The 15,978-nt window shown below is 41.0% G+C and overlaps 1 protein-coding gene across 1 annotated transcript in view; it reads right to left on the bottom strand.

Moving 5' to 3' along the window:
- Nucleotides 1-15,978, bottom strand: part of ptprua (protein tyrosine phosphatase receptor type Ua) — a 188,496-nt gene that overhangs the window by 92,687 nt on the left and 79,831 nt on the right. Inside the window, exon 3 of the mRNA XM_040122540.1 lies at nucleotides 6,992-7,263. Coding sequence (XP_039978474.1) covers nucleotides 6,992-7,263 — 272 coding nt within the window. The remainder of the gene's footprint in view (nucleotides 1-6,991; nucleotides 7,264-15,978) is intronic.

Raw genomic sequence — 15,978 nt, 5'->3', positions numbered from 1 at the left:
AAAAATTGCAACAATGTTCTGTTAATTGATTTCTTCAGCTAGAATGAGGGCAACACTATTGATCCCTATTGGCATTGTGGCAGTAAAACATTGAAATATATATGACATGCAATTGACCCTGCCATTTTCGCTGTGCAGGCTGAAGAGATACAGTGAGGTGTACAGTAATTCCACTGCCGTGTGGCCGCTGGAGGACGAGACAGCATATGCTGAGTGAATGTGTGTTTGTGCGTGGTTTTAGTAGTTGGATGAAAAGATGCGGTGCAGGCTAAAGCCACCAAAAGCTACTTTTCTCAAATATTTAATCTGCAAAAACAATATTTTTTCAAATGTCATACTTACTTTAACCTTTAGGACTTTAAATCATCATATACATTATAGAAAGTATTACTGTTTTAGTCAAACTAATACATTAACATTTGATATCAGAAAAAAAATTTAAATTATTCTTTTTATATTGGTAGCAGGAGGCCAGGATTTTTGAAATACTGAAGACATGGGGAAAAAATGCAGAAAACAACCATTTTGTTTTGTAGAGGCATTTTTGATAACCAATTGCTGTCAGCGCCTACCACTGTGACAAAGATATTGCACTTCCTATTGGTGCTTCACAATAAAAGCCACTCTGTGTTCCGTCACTTGAATACGTTAACTGTGAATTAGAGGCAGTAGGGAGTTCTGTTTGTATTAGAAGTAACTTAATTCAGCTCTGAAACGGATTATCTGCATGCATAGTTTTCTGTTAAACTGTGCTTAGGAAGGATGTCTGAATCCAACGCGGAAATGGTAGACTCTGCCACCACCAATGAAAACTACTATATAGATTGGTAATTAAAGAATATAAGTACATCGAATGCTTAGTTCAAGGAAAATGCTAATCATAAGTAGTATCAAAAATGGGGTAGGATTTCATAAATGTCTTTAACTTTAAAGTCAGCAAAAGTCCCACCAAAATAAATAAATAAATAAATCATAAATAAAAATAATAATAAGGGGGTTAGTAGAAAAAGCAATAAAACAGTTATGCAAAAGCGAGAGCAAAAGGAAAGATAAGAGAGAAGGGGACTTAATAGTGAGATGCACTGGGAATTCAAATATTTAGACAAGGAGGACAAAGTGGTCAGGGAGAGAAGAAAAACTGGAGCAGTTAAAAAAATAAATCTAAAGGAGAGAAGCCAGCATTTCCAAACGAGCGCCTCTCTAACACCTACTGCACGTCCCAAAACCAAGCTGACGGGGAAAAAGTGAGTCAGTCTGATCAATTTTCTCTTCTTTCCTTCAAAGCCCTGACAGTCTAAAGTCCATTATCCAACAGAAAGCTCTTTTCACCAAAGCCAAGCGGCGTCTTGGAGGATGTAGGGTCATGAACTCAAGTCAGATGACACACTCTGATCCAATCAGATTGATAGCAAGTGCAAGTTTAAAATGTGTCACTGTGCAGTAGGACAAAATGGGTTATCAGTGTGAGTATAAGACTGTATAAGCCTGCATGCTGCTGAAGTTGCTAGCTGATGTTAGGTTTTTTATGTGTGGCATCACTACACAATGATTCATATGTAAAACTCTGTGTTTTAGCAAGATTTGTCTGACAAGATGTCCAAGTGATTAAAAACTATACATGCTGTATGAAATCGAACAAGCCAAACCACTCACATGTTTTAAAAAACAGAAAATATATTTTCCTTTGTAACCGCTAATAGTGCAGAAAATTAGGTTATACAGCGTAATCAAGTTAAACAAAGTCAACATAACAAGGTAATTCAGTGCAAAAACTGTAAAGGTTCTGCGCAAACCACAGTGATTTATCAGGGATTGGTTGCTTCACTGACATGCACATGTGCAGCTCATTCATGTTTCATGTTCGACTGAAGACATCTGTTCCCTTCCACCAACTGAGTGCAGCTTTCAACCCAGACAACAGGTGAACAGGGAGGAGTGCAGACTCCTGGAGTACTGGACACTCTCTTTAAGGAAAAGTAGCTCATGTCTTTCCAAAAGCCACTAAATTTGTTGCAGGGCTGTTTTTTTTAAATAAAGCTGTTAGAGGAAAATTCCCCTGACTTTACACACCAAAGTCTGTTTCCAGGCATTGGGGAGTTCTACTGCATATTGTATGTGGGAAAAAAAAAGTTGTATAAAGCATTTTGTGTCTCCACAGGGAGCTGTGCAAAATCTGATAAATGTCCTCAAGTGACATCACTAGAGAAAGTGACGGTTGGGTCTGAAGACTATAGGTTTTAAAATGGAAAAATTTGGGAGTGTGGAGTTGGAAAGACGTGAATTTACCAGACTCCTGTAGCCCACATCTCATCTCTTCTTTAGGTTGGCAGCTCCAGGACAAATTAGCCGCTACCAGCATAACACAGCCATATCGCCGACTGAACTGTCAGCAATTGCGTTGCATTGTGGGTAATGTAGGCATCAATTTTTGACAAGGAAGAGAAAAGTGTGGAATAACAAAAAAATGTCTCTGGTTCTGCTGCATGGATTTTGATCATTTTCCTAAACTGTCCAACATGAGTCCATGAATGCTCTGAGAGTGTAAGTACTCTCAAAATTCATAATCTGGTGACAAAGTCAATATGATGGGAACACTGTGCACACTACTCAGTGTGTTCTCAGGATCTCACACTATGGAGGCCACACTCTCAAACTGCATTCAAAATGTTCACATTTTTGAAATTCCATCTGCAGTCATAGAAACTAATTTGTCATTCTGGCCCACATCATGAAAGAAATTACAGTAAACTACTGTAACAGCTGTTGGGAATATGTCTACTCACATTGCTCAAGCATCCAAAATTGGATTGCTTAATACAAAGTACGATTGATTGCTATGTCTTGCAATTTTGTACATGAGTTAAAACAGAGTATGACAATGTGCTAAAGTGTTAGCATAGAGCAAAATGAGCTAATGATCAGCTAGTGACAAAGCTGATTCTTGCATCATTCCTGCAGTATTTAAAGGGGAATGCCACCAACTTTCAACATAAAAGTCAGTCAACTCATCTTGGAGACTACCATTCAGCAGTGAAAACATTTCTATTATTTCTTCTGTGGCTCTGGAGGAGCTTTGTCAAGTCAGAGAAAATAACCCCTGATGATGTTATCAGGGGTTATCTGGGCTTGGAGAACACAAATTCAAATCAAAAGCTCTGCTACAAATGGGCACCATGGAGTTTAAAAGCGAGGGTCATATAAAAGAGGAAGGGATAGTCTATGGAGTAGATGATATTGGTTGCGTTATGGTTCCGGCATTTTGGGGTTTGAGTCAGAATATCTCGGCCTCTGCTGCATCAATTTAGGCCATTCTTTTTTTAAATCTGCCTCTTGTTAGTCCTCTGGGCCTCATGGAAGAGCAGTTTTTAAATCACTGGAGTGCCAAATTAATGGCTAAATTAACCAGTTGGCCAACATGACAAAACTTTGGTATATTTCTTTACACGGTTGCTATACCACGCATTTCCAAAAGTTATGGTTTGCGTAAGTTTTACCCTCTCTCTACACAGATCTACGTCTTGTCTAAGAGGCCTTTCCACCCAGTCATCATTAAATTGCTGGATGGACCAGAAACTGTTCTAATTTATAGCACAGAATTTGCCATCAACAATGGACATCTGGAATCCAGGAATATTGGCACTGAATTATAAAATCTCATATCAGTGAGAGCCTAGATGCAAAAGACCAACACACCTCTGATCACAGTCCAACACATCTCTGTAGCAGACAGTCTTTCCTGAGGGGTTGTTGATGCTTAGTGATTACTAGATTTTTTTCAATTTTTCTTTTTAATTAAATCTCTAACCACCACTACCTCCAGGAGCTGCCCACACACACACACACACACACACACACACACACAGTCATTTATACACTCACACACACACACTCCTCACCAAGCCCAAAGCCCTCTGAAGTGGTAGTCCTCTCTTTGTGTGGGTCTGCTCCTCGGTGGCCTGCAGGGGCTAATCTGTTGGCTGGCAGTGCTGGACAATGATCTCTATCGATGGAACTGGATGGATGAGTTGATCCCTTTGGGGCCTGCACCGAGCTTTGAGTCATAGCGGTGGGAGGTAGTGAGGAGGGGGGGGGGTGTTCCCGTGGCAAAAAAAGGAATGAGGGAACATTTAAAAGAGGCACTGAGCCTCACTCGAGGCTCACTCCTTTCCCCCTTCATACAGCAGATAGACACACTTTGTTCCTTCAGGCCTATGATTAAGCCTCTTCACTCATCTGCACAGCTTTACCTGCTTCATTACCTGCTGCCGATCATCCTGGTTTATAGGGCAAATGATGCAATTTGACTTTAGAGAACAGCGCATTCTCATCAATCGGATAGCTTGGACATACATCACCAGAGTAGTAGATTACATTGCTCGTGCATGCCTTTCCGAATGGTAAACACCGCGGCGCTATGCAAACTCCCCGCCTGTGTCGACTTGTCTGATTGTACACCTCAGCTCCCCCGTGTGACAGCACCCTCTCCCTGCCTCCGCCTCCGCCATGGTGCGTGGCCGATAAAACTTCCACACAGAAAGGAAGAAAATCATTACTTTAAATCAGTTTGGCTGTTTGTGAGAGTCGCTCAGGACAGGAGAGCAGAGGATGGTAAAGCGCAGGCTGTCCTCATTGATCTGTGCAGCCCTCTAATCTCATTAACTGGTTCTTGATTTATTGAGACGGGGCCCAGAGTGCGCCAAGGTTATGGAAGCAAACACCCAACTCGCCCTCTCGCACTGAGGGTCGTATGGAATTGAGGTCAATTAACTGTTCGGCAGACCCACGCTCCCACATCCCTTATGCCAGCCATAGCCTTCTCATTAACGACTTTTTGGGGTGGTGGTGGTGGGGGGGTGAGGGGCGGCAGGCTAGGTGGAATGAAGGAGAGCATTAGGAGATAAATTATCAGCCGTAATGAGGTGAGGTTGGGCTGCATCCAGTCATCAGAATCTTACAACCTACACAACACTGCTAATAATGCAGCACCGACAATACAGGCATCAAATGGAGCTATTGATTACACTGCAGCACGCAGGTAAATTGACTAATAAATAAAGATACAATGCACACACTTGCCCCTGTAATTATATACCCATTGAGCCACTGTGATATATAACAGAGCGGCAATTTGCTAATTCTTGCATGTGTTTTGAATGATAGCGTGGATGATAATAATGCTGACAAAGCTAACAGTAGCAATGGTTCAGTATTTGGTGGCCACAGAGCAGCTCGTGGTTTAGTGCATTGCTAACTGGCATCTCAAGTTTTCAATGAATGATATTTATTAGGGCTGCGCAATATGGCTGAAATCGGCATGATGATATTACAAAAATATTTTTCACTATTGATGAATATCACAATACATGCATAAATTACAAGACTAAAACTTGGGACAATGCTTAAGACCAGCTGAAACTTACAAAGAGAGCTACCCATGTCATACATTACTTACTTATTCACATAACATATCAAAACACTCAAATTAACCATTAAACTACTTTTTGTATATACATGTATCAAATGTCAATATCCCAACCTAACATTTTGGATCAAACAAATCTTAAATTCACATCAATAGCATGTCAAATGTACAGTATGTTCTGTTTCCATATATTTTCAAATTTCAATGTGTCAGGCTCACTTTGATGTGATCTTAAATTCACATCAAAGTCATAGAAAACATTGCTTAACTATTGTTTTACTGACTACTTTTTCTTTTCTTGAACTTATTTTCAATGTATCATTCATCACCTCCATTCACATAAAAAGCTTATCATCGTTTTATGGTCGACATGAGTGTAAGTTAGAGTCCAGGAAAACGGTGTCTGCTGGAGTGTATCCACTTAGTTTTACTCTAATAGTCATTTAGATGTTCATCCGTCAGTCTCGTTCTGATTTTAGATTTCATGACATCCATATCAGAAAAACCTGCTTCACAAACGGTATGTAGATCTTGGTGAATGTTCTTATAGTTTTCTAGGTCTACCAGCTCCAGGATTGCTGTGAATGTTGCTGAGATTTTAGCTGGACATGATTTTGGAGATTTATAACCTCCATCTCCATCTCCACAGGACTGACACTGAACAGTTTAGCCATCTGCTCTGAAATCTCCCCCATATCTACCTCCATGAAGGGGTTGGCAATGAATGCCACACAAGGCTCAAGTTTCTAAACAAGACTAGGTCATAACCTAGTATATGGTTGGACCTCCCTTTAACCTTTTGCTTCTCTCCAACTCTCTGTGCTCACATATTCAGTTATTAAATTCAGCCGAATTCCCAATAAAGCTGTTCTCATTTACACGTTTTTCTCTTTCTGTTGTCAAACAAAGGAACTTGTATGAAAAAGTTACTGAAATGTGGCCCATAGAGACTACATGTTAACCAGCAGTCACTTCAGAGCCATTTCCAAGCTGCTGCTCTGCCCTGCTGAAATCCCGATTTTATAACCGCGACGTCGTCTGACAAAATCACCAAACACATAATTTGTGGACAACAGCCGTGCTGTGATTTTAGCTATATTTACTTGTAAATATAAAACTTAAAACTTTAAATCCCATCCAAAACCACCCTCACGACATCACTTTAGAAAGCTCTCTTCAGGCAATTATTTTTACAGGCTGAGTAGTAGTCCCCATGAAGATTAATATAGTGTTTTTTATACTGTTTTTTGAGAGATCAGTTTATCACCAAAAAATGGTGAATAGGTGTGGGCTTCTACACTGTTGGCTTCGATCTGATTTACAAATCTGTAATTACCTACCCGATTTCAATTCTGACAAAATGCTACATTAATGCAACAGCTAGAATGAGGGCAATATAGAGCACTATATATGGAAGAATTCAGTGTGATGGCAGAAATCCCAGATTACTGTAAAATCAACTGATCTTAAAGCCTGAAAACTTGATTAAAAACCTAAACATTTAACAGTAGTGATGCAGTGTTTACTGCAGGCCAGTGCTGTCATCATGTAATTGTCTAAGACTCTTACTTGGTATTCACTGGGCCAGAAAGTGCTGACGGCGAGCTCCACCTGGTGCCACAGGCGTCCCTGGGAGCCCGAGATATTCCACACAGCACTGCCCTTGGGGCCCCCGTTGACGCGAATGTAGACCTGCAGGTCCCCGGGGCTGTGGCCGTCACGGCTGTACAGGAAGTAGCTGAACTGGATGCAGTGGGTGTCGTTCTCGCTCAGCGGGAGCAGGAGCAGCTGAGCCCGCTGGCCCCCGAAATGCTGCGAGGAATTGACCATCATGAAAGACCCTGGAAGCGAGAAGGACAGGTTAGGGGACTATATGTACTTGTTCTAAATTCAGTTCAAATACTGCTCATTTTACTGTTCAAATATTATTATCAAACTCTCAAAGACAGCTAACTGAGATGACTTGAATAGATAAAGAACTGTTTGAAAGTTTAGTCTTAATACAATTGAAAGACCTTGTCTAGGAAGCAAGACTCAGCAGGTGCTATACCTTCATACTGTAGCATTTTCAGCTGTCAGACAGAACTGAGTTACCTGAAATATGAAAAAATAACAAGATTCAACTCTGCGCTTCACCTATAACACCTAAGCCCAGGATAGATATGTCATGTTAGTTTTCAACCGCTGAAGAACGACTGCTTTCTTTTTATTTTTAAATCCCGCAAAAGAGCCTGAGAGCCAAAGCTGGCAGGCTCAAGGTTGTTACTCAGAATATCTGTGCGATCCTCTCTGGCTATTTGTCTGTATTTGGTCTGTCTCTGCTTCTCCCTGCTTCCTGCTTTCACAGGGCTTCCATCAGTTTTACAGCACTGCCTCAGATGTGGTGTGTGCAAAGCTGCAGCACTGGGTGCCGGATTGGGCTTTCACTTTGGACTTAGGTTCACAGAGTGACTACTGGCTCTCTTACACCGGCAGCAAAGCAGAGATCCCCTGATAATGAGAGGAATGCCACAGTGGAGAGTGGGGAAATAAACGGGGAGTTTTGCCACAATTAGATGCCTATTTAATAATAAGTACCGACACAAAAATTACAAATTCACACTTACTATTAGAATTACTAAGTGATTTGTGTCTTTGACCTAAATGAATCCCTCGGGGCCAGACAAAGACTTCCACCATCAGGACTGTCAATAACCATGACATCACAGGCCTGTTACAGACTTTGGGGGATATACAGCAAGAAACAACTCTGGCATGTTCATCTTTTTATCAAGGTATCATGAGGCTTCCTAAACGGTGAATCAGTTGTGTCCCACTATGACACGATAGAATGGCCAGGATACAAGTGTCAAGTACGACGCTTGCTTTTTTGCTGATGAGGCAACAGGTCTGTCGGATCTCGTAGTTTGGTCCTGGCATAAGGGGTCACCAATACACCAATGTTAATTTGCTGTTTACTTGTTCAGACTAGCTTAAAGTAAAATGGTTTTCCTGCAGTCGTCCCTGCTGCCCATAGATGTAAGTTTTACTTCTAGCGAAAGGTTCTTCATCAATTTCTCCAGCTCTAGCCTATAGTTAAACTAAAGTTTCCCTGCAAGAGTTTTTGGCCTCTAGTAGCACAGTTTTTTTATGACTGGCTCCCTGTATGGTTTATCTCGTGCATACATGGACACACGTGTACATGGGCGACACCATACACAGTGCTGCCAATGGTTTCACACTTTTCCACTGAGCTAGAGGTGGTGGCAACATGCCAAGACATGCAGCAATGTGCCAGCAGAGACAAGGCAGAAGAAGACTGCAAGCGACTTACCATGGATCTAAACAATACTGGATTTAAAATATTTTGTAATTTTGTAAACATTTTTGTAAAAATTGCTTAACTCGTTTCATTTTCATCCACTTGGTTTGTGTGCATTTTTAATTTGGGCATTAGAAAGGTGAGTTTTCAGTCAGTCTGTCTCACCATTGATTTACCCACCATACCTTACTGTGAACCTCAAGTTAACCCCTAGCAGTCCTCTCTGGGATTTTTATGACCTAAAGGGGGGGATTTAAAGCTGTGTGTTAAGGGATTATGATGTAGTAACAGAGCCTGATCATGTAGCCCATGCTATAGCTGCTTCCTTGAAAACAGGTTGGCGGTATGGTGGCTATGGAGATACCACATGGAGACAACAGAAACTGCGACTGGTCAGTTTTGGCTGCTTTCTTTATGTTTTTTTTCCTCCAAGTTTGGAAGTTGTTTTTCATGGACAACATTAAGCAAGTTGAAGAAAAGTTCAGCAATCTGCTTCTTTTCAACGACACATATCCAGGAAAGCCATCTCCACCTTCTATTCGCCATAACCGCCGCTTTGTATTGCAGTGAATGAAAGAAAACAAACACAACAATTGCACAGCAGTAGTCATTTATTCAGCAATGCGACAAGGAAATAGATAAGTTAGTTGGATGTTATTCGTTGCCCACTGTCTATCTTTGTCACATAGTAAATGAAAGAATGTAAACACAGTTAGTGTGGGGAATGTGCTTAAACCAAGAAAACGGCCAGATCAAATACTTGCTACCAATTGGTGAAAACCGATGCTTCACTGTGGAACAATCCAAGCCCCAACCACAGACGGGAAACACAAGATCAGAAGTGCCAGAAGTTATATTTAAAATACAGACTAAAGCTGAAATATCATTGAAAAGTTTTTTTAAGCTCATCCGATGTGTAACATTTGGCATATCTAAGAAGAGAAGATGCAATAAAGGCTAACAGAAAGATTTTTCAGTTACACCCTGCCCATGTTGCATGCTACCCCTGTTTCTATCACCATCGTTGATAAAAACATGAAAGGGGACATATAAATCAAGAGACTAACTTTTTCAAAAAATAAAAACATCTTAGGTAGGAAATAGCAATAAAATGCCATGATTTATCAAAATTACTAGTGCTCCATGTCCTTCTATATATTTTCATGTGAAGGTAGTTGATGGAGACATGCACTTATTCACAGTTTGTTTTACTGAATTTCAAGTTTTAATGAATACATAATCACAAATCACGTCATGGAAATGTTATGGACAGATGGATAGAATCATATATATATATATATATATATATATATATATGTAAAACCTCTTTAAATTTGGGTTGCCAGAAACAAAGTTTGAAATCAGCTGCACTAACTGGTTTTGACATTTGAATGAGCCTTCATCCATGTGGACCAGTATAAACTTAAGCCTCGAGATACTTTTGACATGTTATTTCACTGTATCCCTCAAGAAAAAACTGCTGAACAGCGATGAAATTAAACACAAGGAGACAAAAAAAAGACTGGCAGTAAGCTATCTGTGCTTATTAGCTTGGACTTTGGAATTCACTGTGGGAATTGTTGAGTCTCTGTAAATAATATTGTAAAGAGTACGGTCTAGACCTGCTCTATGTGAAAAGTGCCCCGAGATAACTTCTTTTATGATTTGGCTCTATACAATAAATTGACTTGACTGTTCTGCTTAAAGTGGCCTTGGGGATCACATATTTTCCTCTCTAACTTCTAATCTCCCAATCATCATCAGACTGACTCTTTGGCGCTGCCAACAGGTGAATGAACGCAAGCTAAGCGCATGTATAACCTTCCCACCCAGTGTGGTGCGGTGCTTTGGCCGGGGCTGATCAAAATGGCTGAGGCGGATGAGCACAGACAGCAGGTTCGTGGGCTGTGTAGTTGCCTAGGTACTGTAGTTTAGCAAGAGTGCAATTCGAGCCCTGCGTCCTGCATTAATCATACTGACATGGTTATTAGGCCATAATGGTAACCGAGGGAATGCTTAAATCAGAGAGACGGCTGTAATACTCACACACTGACATGCAGGACACATATCAACACACACACACACACACACACACACACACACACACACACACACACACGCACACACACACACACACACACACGCACACACAGTTTACAGGCCCAAAAGCAGACTCAGAGCCAAATCCTGCTGACCTTCCCAGGAGTGAGAAGTGGCTTCTGTCAGCTCTGCAATCATTCCTTTTCCTTTATCATCTTAATTTATCTTTCTCCTTATTTCTTCTTCCTCTACCTCATTTTTCACATCCAATTCTTCTACCTCTTAATCTTCTACCTCCACCGGCTCCTTTTCATCCAAATTTTCTAATTCATTCATTCATTTAAACAAAAAGATTCACCTTTTTTTTTCTGTTTTCAAATAGAGGCAACAACCAAGTATCAAAGAAAAATAGAAGTGAAGGTGTTTCATTAACAGCTGATGTGTGGATTAATTTCCATTAAGTATAAAAAACATTCCAAGAAGTGTTGTAGAGGATAGTGTGCCAATAACTATGGATTTTATTTCTCTTTAAAGTGCTCTGAAGAAAAAAATCTTCCTCTGACCGCAGCTATTTATTCAGGCAAAGGCAAATGTGAAATGAACTCAATTATAAGTTAAGTGTAGTTTGTGTTATCAAGTAATTTTCCATGTCTCGACCGTGATACAGTGGCATCGTTTGGTATGCAAAAGCAAGTCACCAGGAGTTTGGTTTAATGTGCCCTGCCCGCTCGCTCAGAATTACAGAGGGACTTTTGATTTCTTTCATCAGTCCCTTGGTTTAAGGAAATCATTAAAAAAAAAACAAACAAACAAACAAAAAAACAGGTCAAAAGCCAGGTCAGATCCACAGACAGCAGGGATATAAAGAGATTTAAAATGTATATCACAAAGACTCCCTGAACACTGTCCATTCCCTCCCTCAGCTTCATCATCCCTGTCCCAAAAGCTTGGATGAGAAGTCAAAGTGCCAGAAATATCCTGTGATAACAAGCAGCTGCTGTCTTTTGAGATCTAGACAAGACTAATATCTTTCTCTTCCTCACCTGCTCGCAGGCGAAGCTGGGCAGGCTCTGGCTTAGTCCACCACACCACCACCCCCCCTGGCCAATGGCGGGGGCGGGGGAGCTCTTAGGCTAAATTTGATTTTTCTTCAGCTATGTGAGCGGGATCCCCCCCCCTTTGTTTGAGTCTCCAGCTGTCCTCATGACAGGATTGCACTGGGAAGAGTGGACAATGAGGAAACATAGCCTCAGCTACAGTAACACTGTTTTCCACATTATATTTGAATATCTTTAAGCAACTCATGCTGAATCAAATAAAGACATACTGCAGCTTCTACAGTATCTTTTTTTAAGGGAAAGCTCCAGTCCCCAGACACAAAAGTGCTTTTTCTTTATTTAAAGATAACATGCTTCGTTACTTCCTAAATATGATGTTAGCTTGTTTGATCACTGGTGATCATTGCAAAAAACCTGCCGGTTAGATTTCTGCCAGACTTTGTCACGACTTGCTGTGATTTACGTTATTTACGTTACTTAAATGAGGATAATAACCTATGTACAGATTGCAATAACACAGCTTTAAGGTAATTAATAATCAATATGAAAGCCATCCCTGAGAGTGACATGACACGACCCCCTAGGAAAAAGACATCTCATATTGTTGGATTTGTTGGAACTGCAGAAACACTCAGTTCACTGCTGGTTTTACAGTGGTGCTGCAGAGTGGAGGTTTTTCTGTCACAAACAATCTTTGAGTACTGACGACAGCGGCCAGAGAGCACACAAACTGACAACACCGAAAATTTTAATTTAGGCCTGTCGTCAAGTCACAGACGGAATTAAAATTAATCATTGACAGCTGGCACGACGTACCACCGGCAACATTTGTTAGTTTAAGAGGGGAAGTTGACGCTATGCACCAGGTAAAAACGAGAAGCTACCAGCTGAATATTTTTTCCACCTCAGTGTCTGAACTCAGAGTCACTACTACTGTCCCCAAATGATATTTCACATCCACAAACGCTCATTTTCACTGGCTTATGCAACAGCTCGATGCACTGTAGAGCCCAGCTGTCTTAAAGGGAAGGAGCTGCCACCCTAGCAAGGTGAGGTGGACAAATTTCTCTGTTTTGAATAGGAATTCATTTGAAGTGGGCAAGCTCTTTATATTAAATGTCTTTTAAAACAATTAAGATTAAAGAATAAACACTGAATAAACACCACAAATTCATTCCTCCAAAATGATCATGATCAAGTTGAATCAACACCTCTCTGAAACAGTTTCAGAATTCCAGAACAAGCTGAACATTACACACAGGTTTGACATAAAATGGCCTTATTAAGTTGTAATGGCTGAGGTGTTGGCAAGCAGTTGGCAATTTTCACATCCAGCAGACACGGAGTAAATTTAGCATTCATTTGGAGTCAATTTTGTAGCCACCCGATAAATATAAAGTCATGGACCGGAAAACCAAAACAATGACCTTAAAGATGCTAAAAATCTCTGTAGAAATGAGGGGGACTGCAGAATGAAAAGGCTTTGTGGATTTTTTCCCTACGAGTGACACCTTTCATATTGCACATAGTCATTTGATCAATTGTTAATAAAAAAATATAGATTGGTGCAGCTTTAAATCTTAGAGTAGCCTAAGAGAAGAGATGAGAGATCAGCTGCTGAAGGTTAGCACACTGGCACAAATTCATCAAAACAGGTCCAGTGTCTCTTTTTATTTTTAGCATGATGGAGTAAGTCCACATGATTGATGCAGTAATTAGAAAATTGATAAAATTCATGAAGATATTACCGGCTCTGATAACCTTGCTCGACATACTTTAGGAGACACATACTGTATACGCACACACAGAATGGTGTAAGAAAAAAATACATCCAGTGCAGAGAAATTCTCAATAAATCCATAGAACCTGATAAGGCTCCATCTATTTCTCCCGTGACCCTGCCAAGGGCGAAGGAACATGCATTTAGAGATTAGGGGACGGCCTCAGCTCCCTGAATTCATATCAGAATGTGGGTTGGGAACCCGAGTCATAGGTCTGCCCGCTTTTATCACACTTATACTAGGAAAAAAAGGAGAGAAGGCGAAAGTGGAAAGGAGGGGCAGGGAATTGCAACAAATAAAAAAAAGGGAGAGATAGCGAGGGCTTTTATCTTTATGTTTGTCTCCATCATTTTTCGCTAGCTTCCCTCCATGCCATCAATAACGCTTTGTATAACTGAGGCGACCTCATTCTACACAGTGACAACACCATTTTTCCTTGGAATAGGCCGAAGCTGATCCATTTTAATCAAAATTTTTATTATCTAAAACTTTCTACCTCCCACCACCACAGCATCCACCTTCACTCGCTGTGAATAACAGTAAAGAGTCTGATTTCTGGTGATGTTAAATGAGATTGTATGATTGGTGAGAGCCAGCTAGACGCTTTTCCCTCAACCTTCCTCCTCCAGGGCATCTGGAGAAGGTCATCCAAGATTTTCAATCTGGACTCTGAATTTGGTCTTTCAAATCTTCATTTGCTTTCTCTCTTTCTCTATTCTTTTTTTTCTGATATTGCAACCCAGAGCCATTGTGACCTCAGATGATATTGCACACATAAGAGAAGTGAAGTGCAGCTAGTATAGATGATTGGGAGGGCACAGATTGGTCTCGCTATTTGCTCCTCTTTGTATCTCGAGCTGTACTGTGTGATCTGTTTGGCTGGTGGGAACACTGCGGCTGGAGCTTGTTTATTGGAGCCAAAAGGCAATGCAGATTTTGCCATTTACAAAGTGACACAGTGCTTACACCGTGCAAATGGGAAATCTGCAAACCAACAGCAGCTGGTCATGAATGTGATACCGACAAAGCCTAAACGCCCCGCAAACAATACGAGTCTGACTGCAGCTGACAACTGAGCTAATGAATTTCCCAGGTGAGATTCAAGAGCCCAATAGACAACCTGGAGACCGCTGGCAACAACAGAGTCATTACTGTGTTTCTACACTGATGCTTCCACGATGCACCGATTAGCACCACATACTGACTGAAATGTGCCAACAATATCGCTTTCATTTTCTATGCAATTGCTGCATCACAGGTACTGTAGCAGTAATACCTGAGCTGCTGTTCTGTCTATGTTGCAGTATTATACACATTCATTTCCTGGAAAGGAGATCAATCATTCCTTAACCCCAAACCCTTATGTCAAAGTTATACTTTATTTAAATATTAGCACACAGAAATACTGTATCTACTGGAGCCTGATCAGAGAAGTGGTACCAATTTCCGTTTTCACTTTTCTTGAAAAGTGAAAATGAAAAATTAGTCCCCCACTATTTTCCTAGCACTTTTTTTCAAGGCAATTACTTCTGCAGCTTCAAATACAATTTGTAAAGAGAAAAATGAAATATGAATGGCTGTAGGCTCAACTATCGTTACTAAAACACAACAAATGCATTGTTTTAGCATGAGAACAAAGGTAGCAGAGAAATGTGATTCACTGCCAGTGGCCGAGGACCATCAAAAAAGTTTAGTTTTGGCAAACTCTGAACTGAGAAGCTTGTTGACCTCCCACACTTCAGCACAGTTTCCCCAGGAGCAGTGCTTTAGCAGTAGAAGATGAACTCCTTGCTGCTGCTCACAGCATGGATTCAAAATTCCCCAAAATAAATCTAATCCTGATCCTAATCTCCAGTCTAAACGCTGGTCCTAAATTGGAGTCCCAGCCAGGTGACAGAGACATGAGTAGATTGAAGTGGGCGCGGGATGCGGGGGAATCTTCTCATTGGCAAAAACCAGTAGTGCGTTAGCAGCCGCCCAGTGACGAGGTGTGGGCCTACCATCCTCCCTTATACCACTACCAGTCCTCTGCCTTTCTGTTGCATCTTGATATACGTGTTTACCAGCAGCCCTCAGCCTCTTCATCTAACTGCTGTGATCGACTTCGGCTCCTTTTGGGGAGCTGGTACTCTGTGCTCTTCATGCCAGTATCCCTTGCTCTCACTGCCCTATTTCTTCTACGATTCTCTGGTCATTTAGTTAACAGAGCATGTCATTTCCCACGCCCTGTTGCCCTTGCCCTCTCGTGTTGTAGAGGATCAGGACTCGTGCAGGGACATCCTGGACAAACAGGTAGAGGGAGCTCTCCCCTGAGTTTTATGTTTCTCCTATGTTAATGTTTTGTGATTAATGTTTTATATTTTCTGATTTTTATCA

The sequence above is a fragment of the Xiphias gladius genome, chromosome 24 (genome assembly GCF_016859285.1).
Source record: "Xiphias gladius isolate SHS-SW01 ecotype Sanya breed wild chromosome 24, ASM1685928v1, whole genome shotgun sequence".
NCBI classification, from domain to species: Eukaryota; Metazoa; Chordata; class Actinopteri; order Istiophoriformes; family Xiphiidae; genus Xiphias; species Xiphias gladius.
This window is presented reverse-complemented; position numbering and strand designations above follow the sequence as displayed.